This window comes from Lygodium microphyllum, chromosome 10 (genome assembly GCF_053477565.2).
Source record: "Lygodium microphyllum isolate KBCC chromosome 10, Lygodium_microphyllum_v1.1.10, whole genome shotgun sequence".
Lineage (NCBI taxonomy): Eukaryota > Viridiplantae > Streptophyta > Polypodiopsida > Schizaeales > Lygodiaceae > Lygodium > Lygodium microphyllum.
The window spans coordinates 77,691,197-77,707,924 of NC_141144.1; the positions used below are offsets into that span (position 1 = coordinate 77,691,197).

Genomic DNA, 16,728 nt, shown 5'->3' on the forward strand with positions numbered 1-16,728 from the left:
TCTCTCTTTCTTGCTCTTGCTCTCCCACCATAGCTTTGCCATAGCTCTTCCAAGCAAGCTTGGATCCTTCTCACCTTTCATTCATACCAAGCTCGTGAAGATTATTTAAGACCATAAAGTGTCCGATAAATTTTGTAAGCAAGATTTTCCTTATGTTTGACTACAAATCCCATTTGCTTCTCCATGTATATCTCTTCCTTTAAATTGACATTAAGAAAAGCAGTTCTTACATCTATTTGGTGAACCTCCAAATCAAAGTCAATAGCAAAAACTAACAAGATCTGAATACTTTTGATAATGAACTTGTGCAATTTATGAGAAACCTTTGGCAACTAGTCTTACTTTGAATTTTTCAAATGTTTCATTTACTCTTATTTTAGTCTTATAAACCCACTTGCATTTAACAGTAGTACGTCCAATTGGTAACTCAGTTAGAACACATGTACCTTTAGAGAGAAGAGGTCCATGGTCTCCTGCCATTGTTCCTTTTGTGGGGATGACATGGCATCACTATAAGAGACATGGTCTTCACAATATATTGAGAGTATTATCAAGAATATCAGCATCATAAACATGACAAGTACCATGATCATTATCAATTGGAAGATCAACATAAAGATCAATGCCAAGGTCATCATCAACAATAATAGATACAGGTTATGAATCTTAATTTAAATAGTCAATATTATCCCATGAAGGAGATCCATCATCATATAGAAAAGAAAAAGAAATGAGGAATGATTTTGTATCATCAACGTCCTCTAGTGACCACATCCGCCCAGCATCCTCTTGAGACTATGTGCTGCCCATAAGTTGCTCATTGAAAATAGCATCAAGACTTATGATTACCTTCTTGGAAGATGGATCATAAAACTTGTATCCCTTAGAAAAAGCTAAATATCCAATAAAAATAACTTTCAAATTGGGAGGATCAAATTTTCTATGAGTCTCTTTGGGTACATGAATATAAGCAATACATTCAAAAGTTTAAAAATATGAAAAAAAATGTATTTCAGTTATCCAAGTAATAATCAGTATTTTACGAAAAGGAGCAATTGTAGAAGATGATTTTACACAGATATTGCTATGAAGACTGCTTCCACTTCCAAAAACATCTAGACAAGCAAGAATGAAAGAGCATACATCGCATGTCATTGAGAATAGTTATATTTTTACATTCACTGCAATACCATTTTGTTGAGGAGAGTATGAAACCGTATATTCATAATGAATACCTTGATTATTACAATAATCATCAAAATCATTTGAAATATATTCTCCACCATTATCACTGCAAAGTTTCTTGATGTGATGACCATAATGAAGTTCTGTAGCTTTTTTACATTTCTTAAAAGTTAATAAAGATTTTTATTTGTGTCGCAAGAGAAAAACAATGGTGTATCTTGAGAAGTCATTAATAAAAGTCATGAAATATAAATATTGAGATTTTGATGAAGAGAAATGTCCACAAATATCAGTGTGAATAAGGTAAAGCAAATCTCTAGAATGAGTTGTAGTGAAAATGGAAAAGTGTTTGCAAGAATGCTTTGCAAGTACACAATATTTACAAATACCCATATGAGGACAAGCTTTGAAATCCATATCTTGAACAAGGTCATGTCGATAAAGATCCACAAGCTTGGAAAAATCAAAGTGAAGAAAGTGATGATGCCATATTTTGTTGTAAAGATTGCTTGGGTAAGTTACTCATGAATATATGTGTGCATCACGTGGGTACAAAATAAGGTATTTTTGAAATATTATTTTTATACAATTTTTACATATATAAGGGTATTATATAAAGGGATTATTTATAGATTGAATTGAAAAGGGCTATGTTTTATTCATGAAAAATTCATAGATAAGGATATTTATAAATAGGCTTTGAACACACGTGATGTGGAGGATATACATATAGTAACTTCCCCGAGTAAGATTGCTAGGAGCTGTAACAACATTTGCAACATCTTTATTTAAAGATAACTCAAAAAGATTACGATTTCGAGGAAAAACAACTATGGTTTGGCTATCTTTCTCAATGCGACACTTGGTGTGGTCAAAACCAACAACGAGATCAAAATCCACAAGTCTTGTAACTAAAATAAGATTCCTTTCTAGATCTGGGATATGTAAAACTCCACGCATAACTCTTATTGAAGAAAGAGTACTGAGATATAAATCACCTATATCTTTGACTTGATAGATTGTGTCATCAACAAGATAAACCAAATTTTGACATGAATAGAATGATCATTATGTAACCATTGGGACTCATATGTTATGTTTCCCGTAGCACCAAAATCAATTGTAAAAAGAGATCCATAAAAAACATGAAGTATCCTTTTCTAAAAGATAGAATAACTCACACAATTTACTTATTTAGTAGTGTTTTTATGTATAGTAGCATATACTCTATTATGATATAAATCAAAACGTCTCTTAAAACATAGATGGGTTGGTTGATCAGTCTTTTTGCAATAGTCACAAGGAGAATAATCTTTGGATAAATCTGGTTGTTTATTTGTGATACCATGTTCTTTATTATATTATTTTTCCTAGTAATCATCTATAGTGTGACCATTTCTATTGCAATAAGAAAAATGTCTATTAGGAAACTTGAGATAGGAGAAGTTACCACCACAATGATTCCTACGTGAAGAGCGTGGAAAGGGATGCCTTTGAGCAAGTAAAGTTTGATCGATTTGTTCTGATTTTGTATCCTCTTATGAGATCATAATTGTTTCTTGATTTGTGTGTCGTTCATGTCATTGTGAATATTCAATCAAAGATATACAAGCTTGATTAAAATTGATCCCGTCTTTGTTAAATAACATGGTAACAATATTACCATAAGCATTATCCTTTACAATATCAAGAAGCTATGTTACCAATTTCTTTCGTGGAATAGCATCACAAGCAATATGAAACTGATTGATAATGTTCTTGAATGATTCGATATATGTTATCATAGAAATTCTGATGTTGTATTGTAACTCAATGAGCTGACTATGAGGATAAAGACGTGCACAGAGACGCAGGTATAGATGCTGTATGTAACATGTTTTAACTACACATGGTAATATGATTTTTTTTGTGTAGATATGGAATCCTGGATCCTCCAGCATCCCATTCAACAAGGAGCAATTCATGGGGGAGATAACCAATTATCTTGGTCGCCCTCCCACTACAGATGAGGTTTTCAGTGTGATGTCTGGGACACCTATCACATCTTTGCCTACACAGGGATCAGCTGAGGTACATGGATCGATCGAAGCACATACATCTGCAGAGGCACGTGTATCGAGTGAGGTAGAGGGTAGTGCACGTCGAGGGAGGAGGGAGAGTGGTGCGAGAGGACGAGGAGGTCGAGGGCTTTGTGGGGGTTGTCTAGGTGGTGGCTCTTGATCACCCTCACCGGAAAATGAGAGAGGTGAGCCTTCACAAATGTACTACTCTATCACTGATGTTGGTGGTATCTTGCATGACTTCAAGGGAAGGGAAGTGATAGCCTACTTGAGGGGTGTCGTGCATGCCACATACAAAGATTGCATGATTCCCTTCAAGCACCAAAAAAATGGTTTGTGGCAAGAGGTGCTGCGGGCAGTACATAAAAGGTACCCTAATCCTGAGAATTCACGATTCTCAGATGATTGGGGACGGTGAAAGGTGAGAGATGCACTTCATAACAAGAGGTCTCACCTTATGACGCGTGCCAAGGAGTCATTGCGAAGACAAGAGCAGGGGCGCCCTGGATATGGCCAACCACCCAATTGCCACCGCAAGGAGTGGAAAGAGGCCAAGAAGAGAGCAATGGAGAAAATGAAAAGTCGCCAAAATGCAGAGGCGCAACGTATCCAGATGGCAACCATGGGATCGTCGCATTATGGATCGGGTGGCAGGGAGTCATGGGAGGCTGAGTTTGTAAGTATTATTTGATTCCTTTTTTTAAATTAAATTTTGTAATTTGTTTCACTTCATTATGTAGTGTGTTTTAATACGTTGTATGTTCAAATTTTTTTGTAGTTCCATATCATTGGTAGGATGCCCACTCCTAGAGAGGAAGGCTACCATTGAGGTCATAACTTGGCAGCATTTCTACGAGGAGGGACTCATCACGGAGGAGCAATATAATCGCGCCATGAGGATTCCACCACCAGAAGAGGTATGTTTTATTTTTTACATGAAAAGTATAGATCAATATGATTTATTGTTTGTAATGGTATTTATATACTTTAATCCTTTGTGTAGGCGAACCCTGATGCAGTTGAGGATAGCGAAGGGGGGACTAGCAGTAGCGGTGGCAACAACGGCAGCGGCACATGCAGCGGTGGTGGTAGCGATGATGATACCTCTTCTGAGGAGATATAGAGGAGCCCCATGCATGCATGCCTCCCCTTGGCTTGTAATTTTCATTTTTGATATGTATTACTTTCAGCTAGTGCTTGCGATCATGACCATGCTTGAGGTCACAAGCACTAGAACAATTTCGTGTGCTACATACATTGTTTTGTTTTCAGTATCCAATCTTCGAAATAATCTTTCTCTGTTTTCCCTAAGTATACAATTTGATGTTGATGGGGGGGGGGGGGGGGGGGGGAAATCAGAGAGCATGCAAGGCCACATGCTCTCTGGTTTTTTCTTTCATACCTCTGTTTTGCGCGTCTATCAGCGCGTCTAAATTGCAGGATAAATGCGCGTCTTTTCTCGTCAAAAACTTTCAGAGTAAACGCGGTTTTAGACGCGTAGATACACGCGTGTATAAACACACAATATGAATATATCCACTTTTTTATAAATATGATTATATATTTACGTAGCGCATTTATATTGGCATCTATAGGCGCGTCTAAGTGTGCATCTACTTCTGCTTATAAGCGCGCTTTTAGACGCGATTTTGTAGACGCAAAAATAGACGCGTTAATAAACGCGCCCGACTTTTTTTTTCACAATTCAAATATTGCGTCTACAAGCGGGTCTATGGAGTCTTTTTGTTGTAGTGTAGCTTGTGCCATTTTTGTTAAAGAATACCTTTCTCCATCAACTAGACTATGGCATTTTGGTGAAAAAACACATTTTTTCATCTCATAATGATCTATCTAGGGCTTTTTTAAGCTTGATTTCCCTCCCTCGAGGTTGTTTTACTTCAACTCCTTTCACACCAAAGCACTATTGTGTATTGTATCTTGATATAGCAATCAAAATGAGACTAACAAAATCACAAAACAACTTGATGTTAAAGTTGAAGTCAAGGTAAAAGTGTAGGGTCTTCATCACATGAATTGTAGTTTAGTGCCAATACTAAAATAGGTAGGCTGAGATTCCTAGATGCTTCCATGGTGCCCTTATTTTGGGACTCTAAGAAAGCCTCTCTTAACAATGATTCTACGTATATTGAATAAAGTATATTTGCTTGAGGGTGAAACCCTTAAAGTTGAATTGATAATGTCGGAAGACATTGCATCAACATTTATTGATACACATGCAAGAGATAAGTGTGTACAACTTAGACATACAATAATGTAAGCATGCCCTATAATAATGTGTGCAACTTAGACATACAATACTAAAAGTATACCCTACAATTGCACTATACACAAAGTCACATCATGCAAATTAGTTAAATCTATTTATGTTTACCTTCTCTAAGTGCATGGCATATGTTACATTCGCCAAGTGTCCCATTTTGTAGCAGAAAGAATACATGATGCGTCAACAAATTTTATCTTTAAAAATGTTCTTACTACTAAAGGAAAAGTGAATTCTTAATTTTTAATAAGAATACCATACTTATCAAATAGTTCCACTTAAAAAATACTTAATGTGAGCTTATTGTTAAGGAAATGTTTAATAATTCACTCATTCACCCTAACGTTGGCCTTTCCTTGTTTAAATAGAGTTCTCAAATCAAACTATTTCTAAGAGGTGTTACTTTAATGTTGCATAAATACACTCTTTGGACATGTTATCTATTAGATATATATATATATATATATATATATATATATATATAAGATACATTCTCGAAAGGTACATTAAAGTATAGAAATAGGTTAAATTTGAGCCTTTTTTGAATTATGCACGTTAGAGACTGATGAATTTTCAAGATCTAGCCAATTTAGTGCAATTTTGTAAGGAATCTTCTTACGAGAAACATGTGACTTACTCAAAAGGTTTGCAACTATGTTATTCAAAAGAGCTCAGAGCCACCAAATTCCAGTTTAGGAATTTTACTACGAAGTTACCAATATGGCGCACCCATCATTTTAAGCTTTATCCTCGATATGTAATCTTAATGAGAAGTAGGAACATCTGCCTCCAAGATAGCAATGTGTGATACTAATGAATACCTATTCATTCTAGATGATTCAACACTATTTTTTGGTCTTTGGAACACGGATTCGTCTACAAAGTGCAGTTTCATTTTCAAGTGCCGGAATGGAGATACGATCGTTGTTTCAAGGCCAATAATTTCATGCATAAATTGCAAGCTAGCGTTACAGAGAGAGGTAGAGCGCGCTTAGAAGTCCAAGTGTTATTTATCTGAAAAGAATGGTCGTTCAGGGAAACTTATGCATTCGGACCGTTCACAGAATTATTTCTCGCTCACGATAAATTGTCGAATGTCCAGCCGTGAGTTCCCGTGAAATCTTTCCTAGGCCTTGGCTTATAGAACAGTAGGCTTATCCTCCATATAAGCACCTACGTCTGGACTAGCTGGAGAATTTCATGTGGCGGAATATCCGGACGAGTCCGCTGGTAGTGTCCACGAACTGCACAAAGATGTGGATGGCGTTCCGGCCAATGAGGCCGATGACGTTGGCGCGGACAAGGCCGTTGGCGCCATAGCCACCGTCGGGCTCGCTGTTGGCGCCGATGTGGTAGATGTGGCCGGAGTCGAGGGTGACTCCATCGAAGGGTTGGCCTTGCTGCCGCATGTGGTTGGCCAGGTTCTCCCCGCTCTGCTGATACGGCTGGGGCGCCTGCGGGTCAGGCTGCACGTGCCCCATGTACATGGTGCGGCTACTGGCGTCCCATCCAATAGAAAGACAGCATCCGGAGAGCTGGCTGGTGGCGATGATGCGCGTGGGGTGCTGGGCCTGGGCATTGTCGGCGAGACTGATTGAGTACCAGAGTCCGGACGGGATGTTGCCGCCAGTCGTCAGCTGCGCCGCGGGCGCGACCGGCACAGCGAGGGCCTTGACGGATTGGCTCCGCACAGCGCCGGTGCTCATGCCCACGCTTGTGGGAAAGAAGCGGAGACCTGAGCCCTCTGAGCGCAGGAAGACGTCGAATGACTGCAGGCCGCCGGAGCTACCACCGGAGACGAGAAACTGGCCGGCCTGATCGGCGTCGGGGGACAGGGCGACAAGGTAGAGGGCGAGTTCCTCGGCGTCGAACTCCTCGGCAGCGAAGGCGTCGACAGCGTCGGCGGGGCTCTTCGGCAAACCATTATTGTCGTTAGGAGGGATGCCGCCGCTGCCTCCGGCGGCCACACAGGTGTCAGCCAGGAGCCTCCGACTGCGGCGCCGGAGCTGGTCGTGGATGGGGGCCGTGATGGAGTCGTCGGCCTTGCCATTGCCGCAGCAGGGGTCCGGCACGTCGAACTCACCCCAGATGTTGAGGACCGTGTTGACGCAGCGGGAGGGCTCCAGGAAGAATACGCCGGACACCTCCGCCCACGACTGCGCGCACCAGCCCTCCCAGCTCTGACCGCTTGGCACCCCCCACAGCACGCTCGAGAACTGCCGCCGCCCGTCGCCCTTGCAACCATCGTCCTGGAAGGAACCCCAGTTGGGATTGCAGCTGCTGTCCAGCACGTAGAATTCCCCCCACTCCCCGCCTATGCCCTTGTCCACGCAGTTGTCTGGGCGCTGGAAATACGTCCCTTGCACTGTGGCCTCCGTGCTCCTGCATGCGCTGTCCCAGTCGCCCTTGATATTCCATAGCCTAGAGTAGTACTTACGATACCCTGGAAGTACGCAGTCGCCCTGGCTGAAGCTGCCCCAGTTGGCTCCTGACACCAGCTGCAGCTTCGGCACGGCTGCAACATGCAGCAGCAGCAGCAGCATCAGCACTACGTCTAGATTGCGCATCGCCATATTCCAAGCTGGTACAGGTGGTCGACAACGATGCTACCCTTTCCTGTTTCAGTTCGCAGGACGTATCGGTGGAGCACTCCCGCCCGGGCGCCTGTAAGCAGATTGGTGATGTATGTGTGTGTGCGCGTGTGTATTTTGCTTGGTTTCACCCAACAAATTGTGCCTAATTGCCTGCGTGGAGCTAGATGTTGCCTCTGATAAGCGTGTAAGCTCGATATTGTAAGCAATGCTGGAGCTTGCTTCTGCTGCCCCCCGTATATATAGCATATGCAAGCTCGTTGACTCTGCTGGCCGTCATGTAGATTTTAGAACACGTCAAACTCGACAAAGATTTTCTGAACTATAAACGTGCGACCTTAATTTTCTTGCGTGCACGCTATGACAAGAAGGCGACAAGGGAAAATGCCCATTGCCTGCCAAAGAAAATGTCAATCGACCATCATACATGATACTACACTGTACAGCCTTCTCTGACGCCAAAGCGACGCACATACTACGTAATAGCAGAATGTTTACAGCCTCCTCTGCTCGCGAAATTTTTTGCCCCTATCCAATGGGAAAAGGAGCAGGTTTAACCCCAGCTGGTTCCCCGGTTTTGGGAGGGAAATAGCTCGTTTTACAAGTAAAATGCTATAAAAATAGCTGGTCTTCAAAGAAGCAAGGTCCAGGAGAAGGTTGACTTTTGATCGGCGGCAGTGCGGTGGGCCCGGCCTAGTTCAATTGCAATTTGCAGTTGCAAACTTTGTGAACACGGTAGAAATATCAATTCCACATCTCCAATTGCACTTTTTGCTTTTTGCAATACCATCATCCATGTTGAAACTTGAAAGGATAGCATTATCTGCACGTAATTTGAGGTATCCGTCTCTCAGATTGGAAGTGACATTGGTTCATGTCATGCGTTGCCCATGTCTATGCCACGGCCCACAATTACAACTTATTAGTCTTTTTCCTTTTTTTGAGTAAAGAGGCTGTAAAGTAGAAACATTATTTATATCCATAGAACTACCCACAAAGTGGCTTTGTGTAGTAGCCAAAAGAAGTAATTGGGCAAAAAGGGGGCTGAGGACAAGAAAGGGGCATTGTGCCATTGCTCATATATAGTCTTAGGACCATATATGCAGATATTGGATATTCCCATGATCATGTCACTTGGAATACATATAGTAGATAGGTAGAAGGATGGTTGGGATAGATACATCAATATCGCTTTGTTGTGTCTTCGATAGCATCCCACGACACATGCTACTTCAAAGTCTAGATGTAGCGAGACTCTATTGGGTAGATGTCGATCTGGCCCTCATTTAGTTGTTGCAGCTTGAAGCTCTTGGAACTCCATCTTCTTTTTGTTCACAATTGATAGGAGACTTGGAATAGAAAGTCAAGTTTTAGCTCATGCATGGAAAAATCACTTTTACCTTTGAACATAGCATCATTGCCTTGTGTCCAAATGGACCGTAGAAAGAACGCCCTCATGAACATCCAAACAAATGTGGGTAGGCCATTTGGCCTACCTCCCCCAACATTATTTCTTTCCAATTCAATATAGTTGGGTGGAAAGCTTTAGCCACCCATTGTAAAAGCTTGAAAACTTCACTATTGCCCCTGCATTTCATAAACAGATGTGTTAGTGATTCAATTTGAGTTTTGTTGCGTGGACACTTGCCTTCAACAGTGTTGAGCTTGAGGGTCCTCTCTCTTGTCCAGAGGCTTTGATGTAAAATCGGCCAAATAAGGGTAGATTTCTTAGATGGGATTGCACTTGACTCAATAATTGAAGGTGACACTCCCATCCATTGATATTTTCCCAATTGATGTGTCATTTGTTATTAGGTTTATTAGCCAATATAGTATTAGGGATTAACTGGTTTGGAGTTGGAAGAAGAGCATTCCCATTGTCCCATCTGATTGCTTTGATGTGGAACTAACCTCTAATTTGGATGTCTTTGTCAAGCATCCCATTAGGCAATTGCTCTATCCTTTGAGTCTGAAGGGTAAGTCTTCCCTTTTGAGTATGTTATTTGGCTTTTAGGGAGTCCAGCTTCTGCCATTGATGTCTATTGTAACCCCAAAAGTCTTTCCAAAGCTAGGGGCATTTTTTCATAAAGTTGTTAGCCAATATAGTATTAGGGATTAACTGGTTTGGAGTTGGAAGAAGAGCATTCCCATTGTCCCATGTAATTGCTTTGATGTGGAACTAACCTCTAATTTGGATGTCTTTGTCAAGTAGCCCATTAGGCTATTGCTCTATCCTTTGAGTCCGGGAGGCTGAGGCCTCCTTCGCCTTTGGGTAGGATGCATATGGCACATGCAACTTTATATAGTTTTCTTGAGTTTTCTTATAACTCCCACAAGAAATCCTTGCAAATGGATTCTAGGTCTTTGAGAGTAGATTTTGTGGGTCTCCAACATGAGAGAACACAAATGACTGACACAACAAGGATGTGCTTTAGAACTACAGTCCTTTCGGCCTATCTACACTTAAAACCTCTCTAATAATCTAGCTTTGTTCTTAGGCGAGCCATTATCCATTCCCATGTCTAGCTCTCTGAAACCACAAAACCCATTGACATACTTAAGAGGCAGAAGATTTTCCCATCTAAAATGATTGTACACCCCGAATTACTAGTTAGTCTAGAGGCAACTTCATTGTTGACTTTATCCTTGCCTCTTTAAGGTTAACCAAGGAAAAATCGGCAAGGTAGAACTCCTATATACAACCCCACAAGACTTGAGAGACCTATTGTCATTGTGTATCACTACAAGATATAGACCTTATAGCGACGTTTAAAGCGACGAAAATACAAACAACAAAATTTACCCCCGTCGTCGCAAAAAGCGTCGTTATTGACAACGCCATAGAGTCGTCGCTATATACGTCGCTATATGTGTCGCTATCTGCGTCGACGCATTTAGCGACGTATATAGCGACGGTTACAGTAAATTTGCGACGCTTATAGCGACGACATATCGATGCATACAGTAAATTTGCGACGCAAATAGCGACGGTAACAGAGAAAAAAAATAATTTGTGGCAGGGCTGTATGCGAGCCATACAAAATAGTTTCTGCACTGCTGCATACAAAGCGTTTGCAAACAAAAAGAATGTATACTGAAATCATAAAACTGATAGATGAAATAAATACATGATATCGCATAAAATGCGATTGGTACAATCATAAAACAATATCACTAATACATAGAAAATGTCTACATAGATCGGGCGACTAAAAACTAAAGGTATGTGAGCTCTAAGGATCCAAGGGCGAGCTACAAATCCTCGTCCCCCGAAAGCTCTTCCCGCTGCAAAGGAGCATCAAACGGATTCTGCAGAAAAAGAAACAACATATCAATCCACCATAAAATAATGCATTCAAATATCTCATGGTAACTACGGACAAGAAAGATGAGTGACTTACTGGGCCGCCGCGTCTATACAATCGGTCGATCAATGATCTGAGACCGTGCCTCTCTGCATATCGAGTCTCAAGGCCTTGCAGATCGCGATTTGTAATGGAGTGCTCCAAAGAAAACAAAATGCTAACTGTTAGAAACATGATTGTGAGTACAAAGAATATCTCAAAAAAACAAATAAGCAAAACAAAAGAGAAACTCACAAAGTCCTCCAAATATGTCCTATGGCCGCCACTCCCAAGATGATGTACCGATCTGGCCTCGATTCGTGCCCTCACCGCCTCCCGCTGCTGACTCCAACGTCCTGGCGAATTTGTAGCCTGCTCCCTCAGTCGGCGCCAGTCGTCTGCATCTAACCACTCGGGCTATGGAGCCCCACTCTTGATTGCCTTGCGTGCGTCGGATAGTCTATGTGACATGTATGCACGCATGCAATCCATCATCCAGCCCGTAGAGAATCTATCCACAGCGGGCTGGCACCGGGAACTCCTCGTGCAAGGATGCTACTATGTACTCCTTGCTCCCCTCCGGTATGTTCCTCCAATGATCCAGGACGTTGTGCCGAAAAACTTGTTGGCACAACTCCCTCATGCGAGCCATCACCCTCCTCCCCTCATCATTCATGATGATGGCTCCTGACTTGCCATCCACTAGGTATCCATAATCCGTAGGAGTGTGCCTTGTATGGGCCCTCTCCCATCTCCGTACACGCTCCTGGGCATATCAAGGAGACCCCTGTACATCCGGTGTACGGACCGGGGTACCCTCTCCCGGAGTGCCACTCAAAGGGGTGCCACCAAAGGGGGTGTCACCAAAAGGAGTGCCACCAAAAGGTGTGCCATCTGCCGACGGCTGCGCAAAAGCCGGAGTAACTGGAGTGGACGTCTCTACAGGTGTGACAAATCTTGGAGGTGACCGAGCTCCAGCTGAACGACGAGACGGAGACACCGCGTCCGTATCTCCACAACAGCACCCCCTGATCCTCCTACAGTCGCAGTCCCTCCCTCTGGCCCAAGTCGCGAGCGTCGAGATCGTATGCTTGAAGCTGAAGCATCTGATTGCGCTGAAGCTGATCTAGCAGAGCGCCCTGACGAAGAACGAGACAGCTTCTGATCTGCCATCTCTCTGAATCTCGTGAGCTGATTTGGAGACATGCGTGCCATCATCTCCTGAAACTCCTCATCGCTCATCCCTGGACTCATCCTGAAAATGTCGATACCTGCACAGATAAAAAATGATGTTAGAATAATCAATTTAAACTATACAAAGCACATTAATATAAATCATTTTTGAAAAATCCCTCTTAAAATGCATATCTTATCTACCTTTATGGAAGATCTAAACAACGAATTGAGCAATACAATTCTCCAAGAATGAAGTATTCTATGGTCCCATGTTAATCTCCTGACACAACTCTGCATACACTAGAAGGTCGATAGACATGTCACCACAAAAGAACGAGTCTGCCTCATTCTCAAAAAATTCTATGACTTCTGTATTTCCATCATTGTTAGCCGATGCGGGCTCCAAGCTTGCGGTGGCCTCCACCCCTTGTAATTTTGATCCCTCTATTTGCATATTTTCTTCATCTATGCCTGGAACATCGCTTTGATCGTATACTCTCGCACCTTGAGGAGTTGAAGGTATAACATACCACCATCGAGATTGTCGGGGATTTGGATAGAAGATTACCTGTTCACAAACACTTACAAAGCGGCTTCAAACCATTGTGATATAAACCATGTCGTATTACAATTAGCAAGCAAATGACTAGTTGTACCTGTTCACAATGGGTCAGCAACACAAAGGTATCGCACAAATCCATCCATTTTTTTTCGGAATCTATTTCGAGAAATCTAGATGGACCTCGTCGAACCGTTGCGCCAGCTCCTCCAAGTACCACTTTGAACCACTGCACATCGAATATTATCATGGAGAAGCTACGGTAATCCACCGTAATAATACTTTGCAAGTTCCCAAAATACTCCATCTCATCCACAACCGTGTTCGGATCCGTTGCTCGTCGTCGGCTCTCTTGCTCAAACCTTGGCATGACACCACAGTCCATTGTGGAGCGCATTTGGTCAATACGCTCCACCCGAAAATGCCGTCCGCGCGACCACCCTGCACTATATATTTTGTACTGCACATTGAAACAGTCAAATTAGATATAGCAAGCAAATTTCGATACGACACATTCTAAACCCCTCATTACGTTTGGACTACATCCCCTCGAGAACTCCCACCTCTCCATTGAGATCTTTGTCCCTTCGCTGGATGCTGCGGTCAAGGCTCCATGCAACCATCGTGTTGACATAAACCGCGGCATGTCCTCCATGCCTTCGGGATATCGAATCTGCCGGTGACGCGTACTGCGTCGAAATTCAGCTCGCGCTTCCTCTCGATCTTGCCTTGCAATCTGGTACTTGGCGAGCCACGTCTCCATGGAGGCATGGTGCAACATACAAAAGCGATTCACCTTCTCTTCCATTGAGGCATCCATTCTTTTTTCTACCCCATTTCCAACCACCACATCTCCAGTCAGCCTGTCATCGTCCTTCAGCGTCCATAGCATTTCATTGTCTCGTTCCACCGTTGGTAGCCATTGTGAGATATGCACTAACGCCTCTAACACCAACCAACCTTCCGCCATGCTACCTTCCGGACGAGCTCGTTGTCACACAAAGCCTTTCAGGGTTTTCATGAAGCGCTCCAAGAAGAACATCCATCGCGTATGGACAGGTCCAGCAATCTCCACTTCGTCCACAAGATACACAAGAAGGTGAACTTGTATTGTGAGCATGCTAGTGGGCAAGTATTTCTCAAAGAGACAGACCGTCTCAATTGCTCCCCGCCTTGCGGATTCAATAGAGGACGTCTTAATCTCTTTCTGTGAGATCCATTGCACCAAAGTCGACAACTTGTAAATGGCCCCGCGAATTTCTGGAGTTAGGCATCCCGCGATCGCAATCGGTAGGACAAGCTGCCACAAATGAGAAAGCATTAAGAATAATGGTCACTTTTCAAATTTCAAAATGTCCACGCTAATTAAAATCCATTCTGTTCACAAACCTGACATATCTTATGCCAATCATTGGATTTTAGCCCAGACATTTGGTCATCTTTAGAAAATGCGGACCTGAGAGAACGCATCATACCCGTTGGAGTGCGGATAGACTTGATTACTTGCTTCACAATGCGCTCTTCTTTGGTAGACAAAACCCAGGGAGCGCGAGGAAGCTGCACTCCCCCTTCGGCACTCGACTGCGGCCAAAGTGCCTCCATCTTACCTACCTCCTTTAAATCCATTCGTGACCCTATAGTGTCTCTCTTTCCTGTGATGTGGTCCCATAGCAAGCTGCTCACATTTTTGAAAATATGCATGGGATCCAACAAGTGGTTGACCTGTAAGTGGGTCCAATATGGCAACTCGTAGAAAATTGAGAACCGTTGCATTCCATTTGGATGTGATTCCGGGTTTACCATTTTCAGCTCGTACCAACTTGCAGCGTTCATACATGCTGGAGGTCGTCCAAGAAAACCTTCCCTGAGTTCATGATCCTCCGGCAAGAAAGCGGCGTGTCCTTGATATACCATCTTCTTCATGGTTTGTGACCTTCGGGAGTCTAACTGTAGCCCACACAATGGACATGCATGATAACCTGAGGTAACGAGACCTGCAAGGCGATCCACGACCTAGTGAATACTTGATTGAATGAAATAAAATATAGATATTACCGGCGAGAACAAAGGTCTGCTCACCTGAGCACTCTCCCAATCCCGAAAAGTCATGCATCGTCCACATGAGAATGGCTCGAATGTTGGCTGACCGCCGACCATTGCGCCTGCTCATATCTTGCACCGTGACCCCCTCCTCCCACAAAATCTTAAGCTCATCGACTAATGGACGAAGATACATGTCCATATTTTTTACTTTGTAGCGGCTCGGGACGAGCAAGCTAAGGATGAGATGTCCTTTCTTCGTAGAAAGCCATGGAGGAATGTTGTAGTTGATAAGCACTATAGGCCACACACTGTAAGAAGTCGAGCGCAGGCCAAATGGGTTCACACCATCCATGGCGAGACCGAGCCGAAGATTCCTTGGCTCTCGCGCAAAGCCTGGGAAGGTAGAGTCAATGTGGCTCCATGCGCGCGAATCTGCTGATATTCGTTGCACTCCATCCGTGGACCTATTCTGCACATGCCACGTTGTCAAGCTTGCCATGGTAGACGTGCGAAACATGTGGTTTATGCGGGGGATGAGCGGAAAGTGTTTGAGGACTTTTTGAGGGATGGTCTGCCCTTGCAAGTCCTGTCGATACCTGTGAGCACCACACTTTGGACATGTCTCCATAGTCTCATATTCATCTCGAAACAATATGTAGTCATTGATACATGCATGGATGTTATTGTAGTCCATGCCAAGCTTCCGTAAAACATGTCGTGCATCATCACGAGACTCAGGCATGGTGTTTGTAGGTGGCAATATATGATATTTCAATAACCTGAAAAAATCATAAAACACCTTGAAAAATCCATCCATGTTTGCAATAATACTGTTTAAAAAAAAAACAATGAAGTCTGTGTGCAAGGTATCTGAATAACTCGGTCACACTCGTATCGCTCCAACCGTATTTTGCTTGCACACTTATGAGTGCAAGCAATGTCTTCAACCGAGATACTTGGCACCCATCATATAATGGTATGGATGCTTCCTTTCTAAGCGGGTCAGATGTCTCAACATCCATGGGAATCAATGCATCGATCATTGCCTCCATCTCAGGCTCCAAGATTGTAGGCAAGTCGGGAAGGTTGTCTGTCTCCTCTGGCATTGACGGTATAGATGGGCCTTGCGAGTGGTCGATTGGCTCTTGCAATCCATCCATCGCACGTCCAGGAACTCTTCTAATTGGCCGCAAAGGGTGCACTCCCCCTTGGGTCGAGACATCACCCCCCTGGATACAAAATTTGCCAACAAGACCCAATCTTATTGTGTATGGTTTTCAATTTGCTTGAGAGTACAATGCATGAAAAATGCTAGCTTCAAATTAACGTTTGCTGAAAATCTGCAATCGCCTGATCAATGATCTCAGATTGAAACTCGCCAAATCGTCCTACGTGTTCTATAGACAATCGGTGTTTTTGTCTAATTGCCAACTTGCATTGAGAGCAAGGACATGGGACACGCTGATTAAGATACGACTCGCGGTCTTGA

General features: G+C 43.0%; 1 protein-coding gene across 1 annotated transcript; it reads right to left on the minus strand.

The window, feature by feature from the left end:
* Positions 1-6,037: 6,037 nt before the first annotated feature.
* On the minus strand, positions 6,038-8,310 carry LOC148030193 (uncharacterized). The gene has a single exon (XM_087687216.1). The coding sequence runs from the start codon at positions 8,097-8,099 to the stop codon at positions 6,711-6,713; it is 1,389 nt and encodes a 462-aa protein (XP_087543342.1). The 5' UTR covers positions 8,100-8,310; the 3' UTR covers positions 6,038-6,710.
* Between the last annotated feature and the right edge of the window lie 8,418 nt (positions 8,311-16,728).

Bases quoted from the DNA above. Each gene is read 5' to 3' on its own strand.
- LOC148030193 (XM_087687216.1), bottom strand. From the start codon at position 8,099: ATGGCGATGCGCAATCTAGACGTAGTGCTGATGCTGCTGCTGCTGCTG.